Genomic DNA, 15,141 nt, shown 5'->3' with positions numbered 1-15,141 from the left:
GAGTAACTGGGATTATAGGCGTGCACCACCACGCCTGGCTAATTTTTGGTATTTTTTGGTAGAGACAAGGTTTCACCATATTGGTCAGGCTAGTCTCGAACTCCTGACCTCTAGTGATCCACCTGTCTCGGCCTCCCAACGTACTGGGATTACAGGTGTGAGCCACCTTGCCTGGCCCAGAATGGCATCTTTTCTTTTCCATAGCTCTATATGGGCAATGTACCTTTGGCTGGGCAAAGGGCTATTTTTTCCCCTCTCGTGCTTAAACTACATCAGGTCATGGTTTATGATGAGAGACGGAAGAACTGGCTTAAATCGGGAGTCAACAAACTTGTTTTGAATGGGCCAGATAGTAAATAATTTAGGCTTCTTGGACTAAACAGCCTCTGTCCCCACTGCTCAGCTCTGCTGTGGTGTCCAAACAGCCAGGGGCGATGCAGAAACAAACGGGTATGGCTGTCCTCCAATAAAACCTCATTCGTGGACCCTCAGATTTCAGTTTTATATACTTTTCTTGTGTCACATGTCCATAAATTGTATCCTTCTTTTGATTTTTAAAACTATTTAGGCCAGGCACAGTGGTTCACACCTGTAACTCCACCATTTTGGTAAGATTGCTTGAGGCTGGGAGTTTGAGACCAGCCTGGGCAAAATAGCAAGACTTTGACTCTACAAAAAAAATAAAAAAATTAGTCAGGCCTGGTGGCTTTTGCCTGTAGTCCCAGCTCCTTAGGGGACTGAGGCAGGAGGATTGCTAGAGCCCAGGTGGTTGAGGCTACAGTGAGCAATGATGGCACCACTGCACTCCAGCCTGGGAGACAGAGCAAGACTCTGCTCTAAAAACAAAAACCAAACCAAACCAAACCAAAAAACAAACAGGCTGGATGTGGTGGCTCACGCCTGTAATCCCAGCCCTTTGGGAGACCAAGGTGGGTGGATCACGTGAGGTCAGGAGTTTGAGACCAGCCTGGCCAACATGATGAAACCCTGTCTCTACTGAAAAGACAAAAATTAGCTGGGCTTGGTGGCGCATGCCTGTAATCCCAGCTACTTCAGAGGCTGAGGTATGAGAATTGCTTGAAGCCAACCTGGGTGACAGAGTAAGACTCCATCTCAAAAAAAAGAAAAAAGAAAAGAAAAAAACCCCACAAAACCAAACCATTTAAAAATGTAAAACCATTCTTGGCTTGAAACCCTACAGAAACAAGCAGCAGACTACGTTTGGTCCACAACCCGCAGCATGCTTACCCCTAGCTTAGATATTCAGAACCATTGGTGTTGAATGAAGAATGTATTTTGCTTTAGAATTTTGTGATACGACTTTTTTCTAAGAATATATATCCTAATTTCTATGTTATATGCTCTATGTACATTGATCTTTTAAGATTTAAAAAGAAAATCTGCCAACTGAAATTGTCTTATATATAAGATGTGCAAGCAGTCACACCCTACTCACCTCTCTGTGTTTGTCTATGAATGCTACAAAACACAGTAGACCCAGTATTTTAAAACCAGATCAGAGCAGCAATATTTGCGATGGTGTATTCAGTGAAATGCAGGCAAAGAATTTATTTTTCTGTTATATGGAAATGAAAATTCAAAGATCATACAAAAACAGAGATGCTAATTTGTTTAATGTATTGATAGTCTTTAATGTTTGATGTATTAATAGTCTTGGTTTTGCTGCTTCAAACCCAAGTCATATTTTAGTGGACCTGAATTGTAAGGAATAAATTAAGACAGCCCTTTGAAACAGACCACTTAGAAGTTTATTTCAGACTAACTTTTCCTAATACTTTAGCATTAACTTCTAGACAGCTCGAATTTTACTTCCAAATAATGTAGTAATATATGGATTTTTAAAAAATTATGTGTAACATTTTATAGAACTCGGCTGTAGAAAGCATGGACATTTGTGTTGGGAGATTTATTTTAGTGCTTCTGGTTTATTTGCACGTTGGCTTGGGTGGTAGGTTCTGTTGACATTCAGAAGCTGTCAGAATGCCTTACCATTTTTCTTGGGGGAGGGGTGGGAGAAGGTGGTTAGTATATAATTGTTCCCTGTTCATTTTAAATGTGGGACAAGGAAAGGAGGTAATTGTTGTGCTTTTGAATTCCAGTGGGTGTCTTTTGTCCCCGTGTTCATTTCATTTTGAGTCTATCCTCTTTCCCCTAAATACAATTCTCCTTTTTAAGCTGCAGAGTTTGGCAGCAAAGTCACGGGAGAATGGGGCTGTCTCAGGGCATCACAGTGGGATGAGACCCAGTGGCTTACACCGGGGCTGCCTAATATTATAAGCATCACTCAGAATGGGTACTTCCCAGGGAGAAGGGGAGACCTTCATGTTTCACTTAGTTTATATGATCTGAGCACACACTGGCTGATTGGAGTTGGGGGGACTTGGAGGGGTCAGTCCAGAAGTGTAAGACGATCATGTGAAACCAGCCAGAAGCAGTGTCTCGTTTTGCAAGGACCATGGGCCCGCCGTGCCAGGAAGTAACCTTTTCCACTCATGCATGTGAATCCAGGAAGTCGGACGCAGTGGAAATGGATGAGATGATGGCGGCCATGGTGCTGACGTCCCTGTCCTGCAGCCCTGTTGTGCAGAGTCCTCCCGGGACCGAGGCCAACTTCTCTGGTGAGCAAGCGGGGCCCAGCTGAGTTCTGGGCATGACAGAGGCCCACGACAGACATCCTTTGTGTAGAACAGCTAGTTGCCTATGTCACCAGCCTGGCAACAGAATTTCCAGGGACTCCTCCCAGTGGCACCTCCGACCGGCTGCGTGCCATGGAGTTAGACGCATCCGTTATTTTTCCTCAGTTTCCTCACCTGGGGAGGAGTTTCCTGGTGCGTTGTGAAGATGGTTGAGCATGGGACTGAGCCTCAGTGGCCCGCGGAGTAAATTCTTCCATGGGAGTGGCTGAGCCCAGCACTTTGGTGGGGCCTGAATGAGGCCAATAGAGGAATATTTAGTTCTCAGAGTAGAAATATGCTAAATGGTCTCCTAGTGGCCTGAGAAAATTCATGCCCTCGTTCCACATGCCTAATTCAGCCTCATAAATTAGTGTGAGCCTACGGGACAAGGACCCGGAATAAATGAGCTAAATTCTAAAGTAAGTCTAATTGCTTAATAAAAACCAGAGGTTCGACTTCAAGGCAAATTTATTAAAACAAAATTTATATAGTTGCAACCCCAAAATACTTTATCAGTAATATGAGGGAAAAAAGGGTTGCTGGGTATTTGTCAGAGTTTGGCAAGACTGGTAGTGAACCTGAAGTTTTTTGGGAAATTCATGGCAGGGCTGGCCTCCCTTACTCCCAGGGAAGAACTTGTTCATTGGTGGACGCCTAACTGAATTGCAAGCTACTTATAAGCTTACAGGAAAATATGGAGTTAGCTCTGAGTACATAGCAGGAGGAAAGTGGCCTTCATAAGTATCCCTCATAAGGAATCTCCCTAAATAGAAATTAAACATAAGGGAGAGAGAAAACTTACTTTTGTGACTCAAAGTTGGCTGCCAAAGGAAGTCATTTTACTATGAGGACACCTAGCTGTGAAGCCTAGTATTGCATGCCTGCTCTATTAGCACAGCCAAATAGGAAAGAGGAAAGGAGTTAATTTCTAAGTTCTCAGGAGAGTTTAGGAGATCTGGATGGTTGGGTCAACAGTGGAAAGATCAAGAAAGTGTCCTAAAGGGAAAGAAAAGAAAATTATTGACTCCAGTTCCCATCAGGAGGGTATGTATAATACATGCATACACAACTGCACATCAGCGTAGAAGCATCTCACTGATAGGCCATCATCCTGATAATTTTAAGTCCCTTTGTAAAAAAACCCAAAAAACACAAATTTATTGTCTATTAAAGATTTTTTTGATGACAGTATATTTTTTAACTTATAGCTGAAGTCAGTGGAAATATAAGGCTTCTTTGGCCTAATTATCTTGAAGTGTTCTGCAAAGTGTGGTCTATGCAATGACCAAAACCTTGACTAAGAGAGTCATGGATACTATTTGCACAAACGCCACCTAGTCCCTTTGGTTTCTGTGTGGTTAAGATGGCATGTGTGTCTGTATGTCTGTGTGTAGAAAACAGGATTATAAATATTTCTTTAAAGTTCACTTGTAAGGTCTCAGTGCCATGCATTTGTAGAGCAGTACTTTATTTTCATGCTATAAAATGAGTATTTATTGCTTGTGTCCTAGAAAAACTTATGATCAAAGATGGAGTCACTTATACATTAACTTATAACTTACAGATAACTTTTTGCTTTATGTTTTGCTTCCTTTGTGTGCCAGTCAAAATCTGCCATACAGATTTCATGCGTTTGAGCCATTGTGAGTGGTTCCTGGAGGGAAGGACTGCCGCATTTGTAGGGTGTGCCTGCCGCTTGATCTGCCCTTTGTCCCCGAGTACTGAGCATCCTAGACGTAGCCATGTAGTGTTCCGCTCTCTGCCCTTCTCTCCCTGATTGTTTTCCTATCAGTGGACATGTGTGGGTCTTTCACCTGTTGGCCTGTTTAATGATTCTTGTGTACTGCCCTGAATATGTACCCTTTTTAAAGCACACATGTAGATGTAGTAATCTCTTGGTTCCCAGGAAGGGACAGTGATAGCTGTGAGACATGACAGCAGTATCTGGGGAGGGAAGAGTTCTTCCTCCATCTCGTTCTTTTTGGGTAGGCTGCTTCTAGGATGTGAGATGTAAGGAGAGTCTGGACTGGAAACAAGGGAAGATGGGAGCCTGTGCCAGGTAGATCCCTGATTAGCATTGAAGGAGTCTGGACTATGAGCAGGAGGAGAGAAAGCAGGATTTTATCCTGGCTGCAAGGAATGTGCTAGTAGACCTTGGAATGCAGAGTTAGGGGGCTCTGTGGAACGCCCCTGTTGGGAGTTGGGGCTTTTGAGGACAGGTAGCTTTTTTCCCTCTCTCTTGGTATTTCCACATACCAGAATTTCAGATTCTCCTATATTATAAATTTACCTGGATTTTTGGCCAAGGAGTGAGAGAGTGTGGGTTGGGCCCGTGCAGCCTGCAGATGTGCTGTTTAAAGACGAAAGATTCCCCATGTCTGCTGATGCTCATCCTCCTGCTCAGAGGCATTCAGGAGCCCGGCAGCTGCTTCAGGGCCATGTCAGGCACAAAAGCCCCCTGCCACCTTGCAATGATCAGAATTGCTCGCAGAGCTTGTCTTTCCTCCTCTAGACGTGTTACTTCCTGATTAAAGCAGGTTCCACCTGGGCTGAAGCTGGCACTGGGAGATGTTGTGCACCCTCCCGAGAGTTGCAGAGGCTGAGTGGTTTGTTCCACCCCTAGGTTTCTATGGACTGGTCTGGGTTTAGATGACTGAAAAGCATTTTTCAGGAAAGCTGATCAAGAAGACCTTTAAGCTGGCCTCAGCTGTAGGAAAATGCTCTGGGTGGTACCCAACACTGGGTGTGCCTGTTCTCAACCAGGCCTGGAGGCTGCAGAGGCTTTGCCCCTCTCCCTCCCCACCCCCCCTTTATTTAATGTATAAAGTGAGAGGCAGCACTTTGGGAGGCTGAGGCCAGAGGATCGCTTGAGGACAGGAGTTTGAGACTGGCCTGGGCAACATAGCAAGACCCCATATATAAAAAATTTTTTGTTTAAAAAGAGAAATAGATTTCAATTAGGTTCTCTACGTATGAATCCTATACAAAGTGAACTTGCGGTGTGTATCTGTTGGTCAGTGGTGACCAGGTGGCTATGGTAGGAAATGTCTGTGAGGGCAGAGCAGTTCTACCAAGAGAAATTGCTGCCGTGAATGAACCCCTCTCCGTGTTTACCGAAGCTCAGAAGGGAGAGTTCGCCCAGGGACAAGCCTGTGAGCGTCCTCTCATCTTCTCTTCGTCTGGCCAGCTTCCCGTGCGGCCTGTGACCCGTGGAAGGAGAGCGGTGACGTCTCGGACAGCGGCAGCAGCACTACCAGCGGTCACTGGAGTGGGAGCAGTGGTGTCTCCACCCCCTCGCCCCCCCACCCCCAGGCCAGCCCCAAGTATTTGGGGGATGCTTTTGGTTCTCCCCAAACTGATCATGGCTTTGAGACCGATCCTGACCCTTTCCTGTTGGATGAACCAGCTCCACGAAAAAGAAAGGTATGTGATTATGGTGTGAGTGGGAGCCCAGGCTTGAGTGGATGAGGTCTCTGTGGGGACAGCCAGCCATGGAGGGAGGGGACCCCGCAGGCCTTACATAGTCTTGGGTTCACTCCCATTTCGGTTTGCTATTGCTGCTTCTGTTACCTGGTGATATTCCCAGGATTCTACTCCTCCTGTTTAAAGCCTCTTCCCTTTTAGTCTCCACCCCAATCCCTGCCTTCGTTCCTGTGCTCCTGCAGAGGTCTGCGTGGGAGAGGCCTCCAGTGGGGTCTTAGCCATAGCACCGAGCACCGCTCTTGGCCACTAGGACCATCTCTTAGGTTGGGGCTTTCTAGCCCCTGGCTGTAAGTTTCTCTGGTCCCAGAGAACCCCTTTCCTGGAGGTTTTTGTTGAGTCAGGCCGGGGACAGCAGCCACTTTGAGTCCCCACTGGGTAAGGATGAGCGAGGGATAAGGAGAAAAACATATCCACTCACCCCATCTTCCTTTCCTCTAGAACTCTGTGAAGGTGATGTACAAGTGCCTGTGGCCAAACTGTGGCAAAGTGCTGCGCTCCATTGTGGGCATCAAACGACACATCAAAGCCCTCCACCTGGGGTAGGTGCGAGCCCAGGGCCTCTAGCCTAGGGTCGCATGCAGGTGTCCCTCCACCCTGCCAAGTCCCTGTGACCCGCAGCCCACAGTGCTTTCAGGAACGTGGCTTGCTGGAAACCCCCCCTGGCGTCTCTTCCTGGCCGCCTGAGAAAGACATCCTGGTGAACATTGTTGCTGTTGGTGGGAAGGGAGTTCTGTCCATCTTGGGGATGTGTCTTCTTGCCTCACTGCAGGAAGCAAGATGTTTTAGTTCTGGGTAGAAATGGGGTCGTTTGGTTCAGTTGCTGGTGAGACCCCGTTTCCAAGATGTTTAGTGGCCGAGCACTGCACCACCGACTCCTCCTTGGGAGTGGGTCTCTGCTAGCCCCACCCTGGTGCCTGGGTCGTGTTCTGTGCAGAGCGACTTTGCAGGCTGCTAGTGGTAGGAGCTGACTCACCGCCCTGGGGAGAAAGCGTGACTGCAGGCAGGTGGGGCCAGAGAGGGCTCTCGGTCGTGCTCAGCGTGGGATGCTTCCTGTCAGAGGAGAGGCTGGTACATGTTCCGAGAGAGGATGAGCCTTAGGTGCCAGGAAAAGTAATTCCCATCGATGTGCAGCACATAATCCTGGTGACACCCGTCAGGAGCGAGGCTCCTGGGTGTTCTCTTGGGCTCCGTCCCTGACTTGCTGGGTGGCCTCAAGCAATCACTTCCCTCCCCCACCGCGGTCCCCGCTAGGTTTGAAGGGGGCAGCGCACCCCTGATTATGCCACATCTCCCTCTCACACAGGGACACGGTGGACTCTGATCAGTTCAAGCGGGAGGAGGATTTCTACTACACAGAGATGCAGATGAAGGAGGAATCTGCCACCGCTGCTGCTGCTGCTGTGGGCACCCTGGTCCCTGGGACTCCCACCACCGAGCCAACTCCCACCCCCAGCATGACCGGCATGCCTCTGTCCGCTCTTCCACCACCTCTGCACAAAGCCCAGTCCTCCGGCCCAGAACATCCTGGCCAGGAGTCCTCCCTGCCCTCAGGGGCTCTCAGCAAGTCAGCTCCTGGGTCCTTCTGGCACATTCAGGCTGATCATGCCTACCAGGTATGGGGCGGGGCACGCTGGAGGCTCAGGCTCTTGCTGACTCATCGCGGGCCAGCTTGATCACAGGCTACCGACCACCCTGATGGAAGGCTAAGGCCTTTGGCCAAATTGCTAATCTCTTCTACAAAGAAACGAAACCGAATTCACTGCTCAGTAAATGTGGGAATTCCTGGAGTTATCTACATTGGCAGCTGTCATGAGTGGTTACTAGAAATCTAGCTGAATCCCTAAGTAACTGGGCGATGGATTTGGGCGGGGACATTGTCACACCTCTGCTTCTAAGAGAGGATGGAGTTGTGTCGTTGGGCTTCCTACAGTGATGTCTAGGTCCTAGAATTGTGTTCCATGGAGAAACAGTCCAGCATGCATGTTTCGAATACTTAACTATGGGCCAAGAATTGGGCTAAGTAAGATTTTCTGGTAGAAGAGGACTTAGTCCCTGCCCTTGTGGAGGGCATGGTTCAGATCGAGAGAGAAATGAAGATGTAACTATGGTTAATTATAATAACTAGTGAAAATACTGATTACTAGAGGCATGAGAAGATGTTGCAGGTACCAGAGGGACCAACCTATTATGCCCGTGTGGATGAGAAACTTACCACAGAGGGTGACATTTAGGACAGTCTTCCCAGCGTGTAGTAGGTACTCAGGGAACACGCAGCTTGCTGTGTGCTGATATTTCTTAAAATTCTTTTGTGCCGATTTTACCAGTCCCTGGGCCAATTTGCAAATTAGTTATTAAAAGGTATCGCTTTCAGTGAGAAAGCCTTTACAAAATGAGCCAGCCCTCCTGTTTGTTAGAATGAGTGGCCGCTTAGTGATTTTGTGCTTGACCCGCTTGCAGCGCTGGCTGACCTACGGGGCCCGGACATGTGACTGGTGTTTTCACAAATAGCCCTGAACCTGGATACCCGTGAGCACACTGCCACTCTCAAGCAGGTGCTGGGGGATCCCATATCTTATCCCAGCCATGCCCCCAAGACGCAGAAGGCTTGGGGCCTCTTTTGGCACCTGCTGTGGCATGTTCTTGGTAGGTGATCCAGTTGAGAAGTTAAATCTTCTGCAGTGATTAAGTCATGAGGCTGGCATGTAGACCAGCTCTGAGGGAAGGGTTCCAAGATGAGATCGGAGCCTCGCAATAAGGAGACTACTTCAAAGCACTGGATGATACTCCAGTGTTGTCCTCGGGAAAGCCGAGCGTGTCCCAGCTCTTGCTGGTCATTGCACTCATGCAGAGATGCACCTTTTGCTGCCGTCATGAGGCTGTGGGGATTGTGGGTAGACTCTGAACACTTCCTGAGCTAGAATCCAGGCTGACACCCTCATCTTCCGCAGGCTCTGCCGTCCTTCCAGATCCCTGTCTCACCACACATCTACACCAGTGTCAGCTGGGCTGCCGCCCCCTCCACTGCCTGCTCCCTCTCTCCGGTGAGTGTGCTGGTAGCACGGCCGGGGCCTGTTATGGCCGAGGGCTCTCCCACACATCCCAGGGCTGGAGGCCATCCCTTGGGCACAGGGCACCTGGCCACAGGTCGATGTGGCCATCTTGCCTCCATCCCCTAAACGTGTTGAAGGTCTCCTTGTGCCGCCCCTCCCTGGCACTCCCCATCTGGCCACAGCCCCTCGCGGAGGTGGAAGGGGGCGCTTGTAGAGGATGTCCAGAGCAAGCAGGTTTCTTGCCAAGAAAATCGCCAGGCGAGGCTGGGGTCAGTGCTCCATCAGCCCCTAGTGCCCGTGGGTGTTTTTAGGATTTTAATGCTGAGAGGAGAGGAAGGGGGAGACTGTGGAGGCTGTGTGGGCTGGGTCAGAAGTCTCAAGGCCACTGGGGACAAGGGCCATAGGTGGACCCCAAACTCAAGTCAGCGGGAAGTCATTTGGAACTCTACCTAGCAGGCGCTGGTCTTGAGTTATCTCCTGCAGGGCGGTGTCACATTGTAAATCAGATTGCCAGTGATGCCACTGAGGCAGCGTGAGGCTTCCAGGCATGGCGGCTCTGTCCAAGTCCCCTGCAGGGAGAATCTCAGAGGGGGCCAGGTCCAGTGGCCCCCTGTCCTTGTCCTCGGCTGGGTCCTGAGTATGGCATGAAGGCCTGCTCCTTCCTCACTCTCCTGCCAAGAGTTCCCCTTGGCTAGCGTGTTCTCTCTGAGAAGGCGCAAGGCCGCCTGCACCAGAAGGAGCTGGGGATGGGTGGCTGCCTGTCTTTTAGGATGGCTCCCTCACCTTTACTGACTGTCCCTCTGCTCATGGCCCCTCTCCCCACGCCCAGGTCCGGAGCCGGTCGCTAAGCTTCAGCGAGCCCCAGCAGCCAGCACCTGTGATGAAATCTCACCTGATCGTCACTTCTCCACCCCGGGCCCAGAGTGGTGCCAGGTGAGATGTCCGCTGTCATCCCCTGCCTTCTGGTTTCTGTGCCCTGTCTCCGGTGGTGTGGACGCCGACCCCGCCCAGATGAAGTCACCAGGGTTAGTCCCCTGAGAGGAGCTCAGATGGTGGACACACCAGATGGGATGACTGTTTGGTCCTCAGAGCCTATGGCCCCTGGTCCTGCTGGCTTTTGCTGGGAGCTGCCCCTTCGGCCTCTGCTTGTTCTCCTAGTCCCACTTGGCTGCTCTCCCGGGCCCACCACCTGTGTGGGACTCGATTTGCATTCCTCTCTTTCTGCAGGAAAGCCCGAGGGGAGGCTAAGAAGTGCCGTAAGGTGTATGGCATCGAGCACCGGGACCAGTGGTGCACAGCCTGCCGGTGGAAGAAGGCCTGCCAGCGCTTCCTGGACTGAGCCTTGCTGCAGGTTCTACTCTGCTCCTGGCCCTGCCAGCAGCCGCTGAAAAGAGGCCGACGTGTCACCAGTCCTCAGCAGAAACCGAAAGAGAAAGAGCGGAAACATGGAGTTCGGGCTCTGTTGGCTAAGGTGTAACACTTAAAGCAGTTTTCTCCCATTGTGGGAACATTTTATTTTTTAAAAAAAGAAACAAAAATATTTTTCCCCCTAAAATAGGAGAGAGCCAGAACTGACCAAGGGTATTCAGCAGTGAACCAGTGACCAAAGAATTAATTACCTTCCGTTTCCCACATCCCCGCTCTTTAGGGGATTAGCTTGTGTGTATCAAAAGAAGGAACAGCTCGTTCTGCTTCCTGCTGAGTCGGTGACTTGTTTGCTTTCTCAACTCTTCCAGAAAGGACTGTAAGCAAGATGAATTTACTTTTCTTAAAAAAAAAAAAAAAAAAGAGTTTCTGGCTGATGGGTGACTCAGAGCGCAGCACTGCCCGGCTGGGGGAAGAGGGGTTTGCCCTTCTCGGAGGTTACCTCCTGTTCCCTGTCTGAGCACCCGGCATGGAAGTCAAAGGAAAGCCCTTTCTTGGTGACAACAACGTAAATCTGGGTTCCCTCAGACATTGGGTTGCACCCCAACGAATATTAAATGGCTTCTTAAAGCCCAGAGAAAGAGGTTTTTTAAAAGACTTGCCAAAAAGCTGAGCCAAAAGGCTGATCAGAATTCACTTTTTGGAATGTGGCAGTTAAACACTACCTTGACCATTCTCTTTCCTGGAGGAACTCCTGGAGGGTTTGAGCATCTGGAAGCTCGGCTCTGACCTGAGAAAGCGCCCTCCTGACGCCGCCTCCTGCCGGTTATGGAACGGACGCCTCAGAAATGTTTTGTTTTCTTTTATGATGTATTCAGAAGCCTTTGCTGATTGAAGTTTCCTTTTATTTGGGTGGCCGGGAGAGACCCAGGGAGGTTCTTGGAGGTTCCTTTCTGTCTCCTGGCCCCACCAGGGATTTCCCCATTTCTGTTTGCTGCCTGAAAGCAGGATGAGGAAGGCCAAGGAGAGTCCTTGCACCCGTGAGCATCAGGATGAGGAAATGACAGAAGGAAGACGTGGGTTTGGGTTAGTGGCTGCTGGCGTTTCGGCCCTTGGTGTTTCTGGAGCCTCTGCGGATCTAGGAGAGCCTGGGCTGCGTGCAGGTCGATAAGCAGAGCTGTTCTTGTGGAGAAGGAGGGAGGTCTAGGGAGTTTAGCGCCATGCCAACCAGCCGTGCGCGATGACAGAGTGAGCCACGCCCGGACGGCAGCGCATGTTTCTGTTTCGGCGTCTCGCTTTCCTCCCAGCATGACTTACGTGGGGATTCCTCAGGGCCTGCTGGAATGTGACCGCCCGCTGCCCAGCTGCCTTGGGTACAAGTCCTGGTTCTATGTCCCAGCCGTCAGGGGCTCAGGGAATCCTACCCAGCCACCTGTCCTGGGATGGAGTGTCAGCACCCACCCCTTGGTCATCATCGAGGCCGTCCTCCCAGTCCTGGGTGAAGGTACCTGGGCAACCAGGGCTCCCTTGGCCCCTTCACGCAGGAAATAGACATGTGCTTTTTAATGCAGGACACTTTGAGTGTTATAAAATCTGTAGATCTGGCAGTAGGGGCATGATTTTGGGAAGGGTATAGTGCCCTAGGTTGGTGACAGAAGGGACAGACACTTATGCACAGGTGTCTTTGGTGATGGGGTATATTTTTATAACTGCGTAAAAAAAATGTATATGGAATTCTGTCTCTTGGTAAAGCTCAAAGCCAGGCTAGCCTGAGTTGGCACAGGGCTCTCCTTCCTGTCCCTTCGACCTCCTTGAGAATTAAAAGCTGGCAGCTGCCGATGGTGTTTCCTGACCCCCTCGCTTCCCATGACGATCCCCAGCTTCAGATCCTCATGGGGAGGGGAGGGCGTGTTCTTACACGTGGGCACAGGAGGGCCTTCCCTTCCCCTCTCTGTCAGAGTTTTCACTGCCGTCTCTTCTTGAGAAAGCTGTTTGAATTCCCTCCGCCCCCAGTTTGGACCGTGTAGATATAACTGGATATACGGATTTTTCTCTTTGTGTGGCAGGCTTCTTATGCCATTGGTATACAGGGCAGGAAAGCAAGGAGGAATAAAGGGAGGAGCAGTTTGGAAACCACGGTGGTTTTGCTTTGTTCTTGTTATTTGGTTTTGGTGCCGCCTTCCCTGCCTGTGCTCGTGCCCCCTCTCCTCCTCGGCGCTGGCGGCCTCCTTGCCTCCCTTTCACCCACGCTGCCATCCTGTGGCTGTCGTGTTGGTTCTTCACACGTGCTCTGTTCTCGCGGTTGCTCCATTCATGTCTTCTTGGAGGGTGAGGGTGGCTTGGGAACTGACCCAGTGATCACACCTACTTTCTGCATCTTTCTATCTCCCTCCTTCCCAGCCCACCCGGGCTGCAGACTCTGATGGAAGGAAGGTGCCGCAGGTGGGCTTTTAGAAACTAACGGACTGATTTCCAAAGCAGTTATCTTGGGAAACTGTTTATTCCAGCGATGCGACTTTTTTCAGAATATTTCTTGGAATCACCTTCAGAGTCTGGGGCTGTGTGTTAAGCAACCTTAAGGATGCTCGACACTCATTTAGTGCCCAGGGAGTCCAGCGAATGGCATCTGTGGCCAAGCGAGGTCTCAGGTACAAAGCAAAAGGACCATTTAAAGTAAAATAGCTTGGATTCAATCGTGTGACTTTTAAATTGGCTCAGAAAGCAATTGTGTGATTTCAGAGAGTGTTTTGAGCCGCGGCCACGTTGTTGTGAGTCTATAGCTTGACTCCTTGGAGAACAATATTCATTTGGATGTGGAAACTCTGATTTGCTGGGAGAAATCTGTCCTGTTACTTTCTGGTCATCCCAGGTTCTGACTTTTACCAGGGGCAAAAAAAAAAAAAAAGGAGATAAATCCCATCTGTGAATTTGTCTTATTGGCGCCTTTTCCCTCAGCTGTCTTCCAAGTATTATTTTTACTGTTAAAAAATTTTTTAAAAAATGTGAAATGTAATGTTTTTACAGCAACAATATGAAATATATTTTATAAGGAATAAAATGGTACCTTGTCTGATTTAATGTGTGCCTGTCCATTGCCCCTTCTCCTGCAACAAATAAGATGATCACTGTCCTTGTCCTTGGTGTTACACAAATGGTAGCATATCACACTGTAGCAAAGCATGACGTTGATTCGCTTATACTAACAGTCGGTAACACTTCCCAGTGACTAGGCCAAGTGTGTACATGGGTTCCCTATTATAAATAACGCTATGAGAGAGTGCTGTTACTGTTCCCATTTTGCAGATGAGAAGAGTGAGGCAGAGGTTCAGGAACTTTCCCAAGGTTATAAACTGGGAAATAATGGCACTCCAGGCAGTATTTTCTGCTGCTTTTCTTGACTGCATTCCTGAGTCTTTTGAGGAGCAAGCAAGTGACATGGGAGAAAATACGTCACACGCTACCTCTCGAATGGCTTCTGAACATGGTCTGCTCTGTATGGACATCAGTTGCAGGTGCTGCGATGGCCCAAGTGGCTGGCAGAGCTGGCCTAGGTGGGAAGGCTGTTGGAAGCAGAAGGTATCATTCCACCCAGGGGCTGGTTTGTGCAATTTCAGGTTTGCTGAACTTTAAGAACCACTTGGTGAAGCAAAGATAGATTCCAAGACCAAGTCAAATAAACCAGGCTTGCTTGAAGAAGTTGTGGAAATGTGTTTAAACATTCAAGGTATATTTAAAATAAGAGTTCAAGGTGGTGGTGGGGCAGGTGGGAGACCCAGCAGGATCCTTTCTGCACTGAGTCATCCTTCTGGTGGGGAGAAGCAGGAGCTATAGGAAGAGGCTCTGTGGAATAGGGAAGGCAAAGAGGCAGTGAGGAGCTTTGGGGATTGTGAAGTGTCTCTTGGGGCGGGTTGCAGGGACCCTTCCTTCACATTACTGGCCGGTGGGGGTATCCCACTCCGGCACTTCATTATGGCCTGAGTCAGCCACGCCCAGCAGCCCACAAAGCAGTTTCTTTTTACCCCCTTTTTGCCATTTTTTGTATCTTGGAAGTGCAGTCAGGGACTTCCTTCTCCCTTTCTCTGTGTCCTTGTTCCAGCTCATCCCTCTAAGAACACCTTGAATAGAGTTACCTGTTCTACTGCTTTTGTCAAGTCCCCCACCAAGTTAGCTACCTGCCTTTTCCATCTGTAGCTTGCCCCCCGACCCCTACCTTTGCAGCTGCATCAGTGGGTTGACCCCCCAATTTTCCGGCTTCTGGTTGGATTTGGCTGGCAGACACCAGGCTGGAGTTTGAAAGCGGGGAGCAGAGAGAAGTGGGGGTATTGAATCCTGGCTCCCACAGTGTATGAGTAAATGGCTGTATTTCTCTGCTGAAAGCAATGGAGAGCTAGAGTCCTTGTGGGTCCAGGAACTCCCTTACCCCTACCAGGGCTCTCCGGCTCCCAACAGAGCGCCTTTCCATCCCTTGCTGATCTACTATACCTGCCCACTCATGTAGACGGTTAACTCTCCCTGACAGACTCGGTTTGGGTTGCCTTGTGTTTCTT

The 15,141-nt window shown here is 49.6% G+C and overlaps 1 protein-coding gene across 12 annotated transcripts in view; it reads left to right on the top strand.

The window, feature by feature from the left end:
- Window positions 1-13,665, top strand: part of ZNF395 (zinc finger protein 395) — a 42,039-nt gene extending 28,374 nt beyond the window's left edge. For all 12 annotated transcript variants that reach the window (XM_065519024.2, XM_045398077.3, XM_045398076.3 and 9 more), the window contains 7 exons: window positions 2,530-2,639; window positions 5,884-6,119; window positions 6,618-6,718; window positions 7,483-7,792; window positions 9,128-9,220; window positions 10,059-10,162; window positions 10,457-13,665. In XM_065519024.2, the coding sequence (XP_065375096.1) occupies window positions 2,530-2,639; window positions 5,884-6,119; window positions 6,618-6,718; window positions 7,483-7,792; window positions 9,128-9,220; window positions 10,059-10,162; window positions 10,457-10,568 (1,066 nt within the window). In that variant the 3' untranslated portion in view covers window positions 10,569-13,665. The remainder of the gene's footprint in view (window positions 1-2,529; window positions 2,640-5,883; window positions 6,120-6,617; window positions 6,719-7,482; window positions 7,793-9,127; window positions 9,221-10,058; window positions 10,163-10,456) is intronic.
- The last annotated feature ends 1,476 nt before the right edge of the window (window positions 13,666-15,141 follow it).

Source organism: Macaca fascicularis, chromosome 8 (genome assembly GCF_037993035.2).
Source record: "Macaca fascicularis isolate 582-1 chromosome 8, T2T-MFA8v1.1".
Classification (NCBI taxonomy): Eukaryota; Metazoa; Chordata; class Mammalia; order Primates; family Cercopithecidae; genus Macaca; species Macaca fascicularis.
Note: the sequence above shows the minus strand (reverse complement) of the source record. Positions and strands in the feature narration are given on the sequence as shown.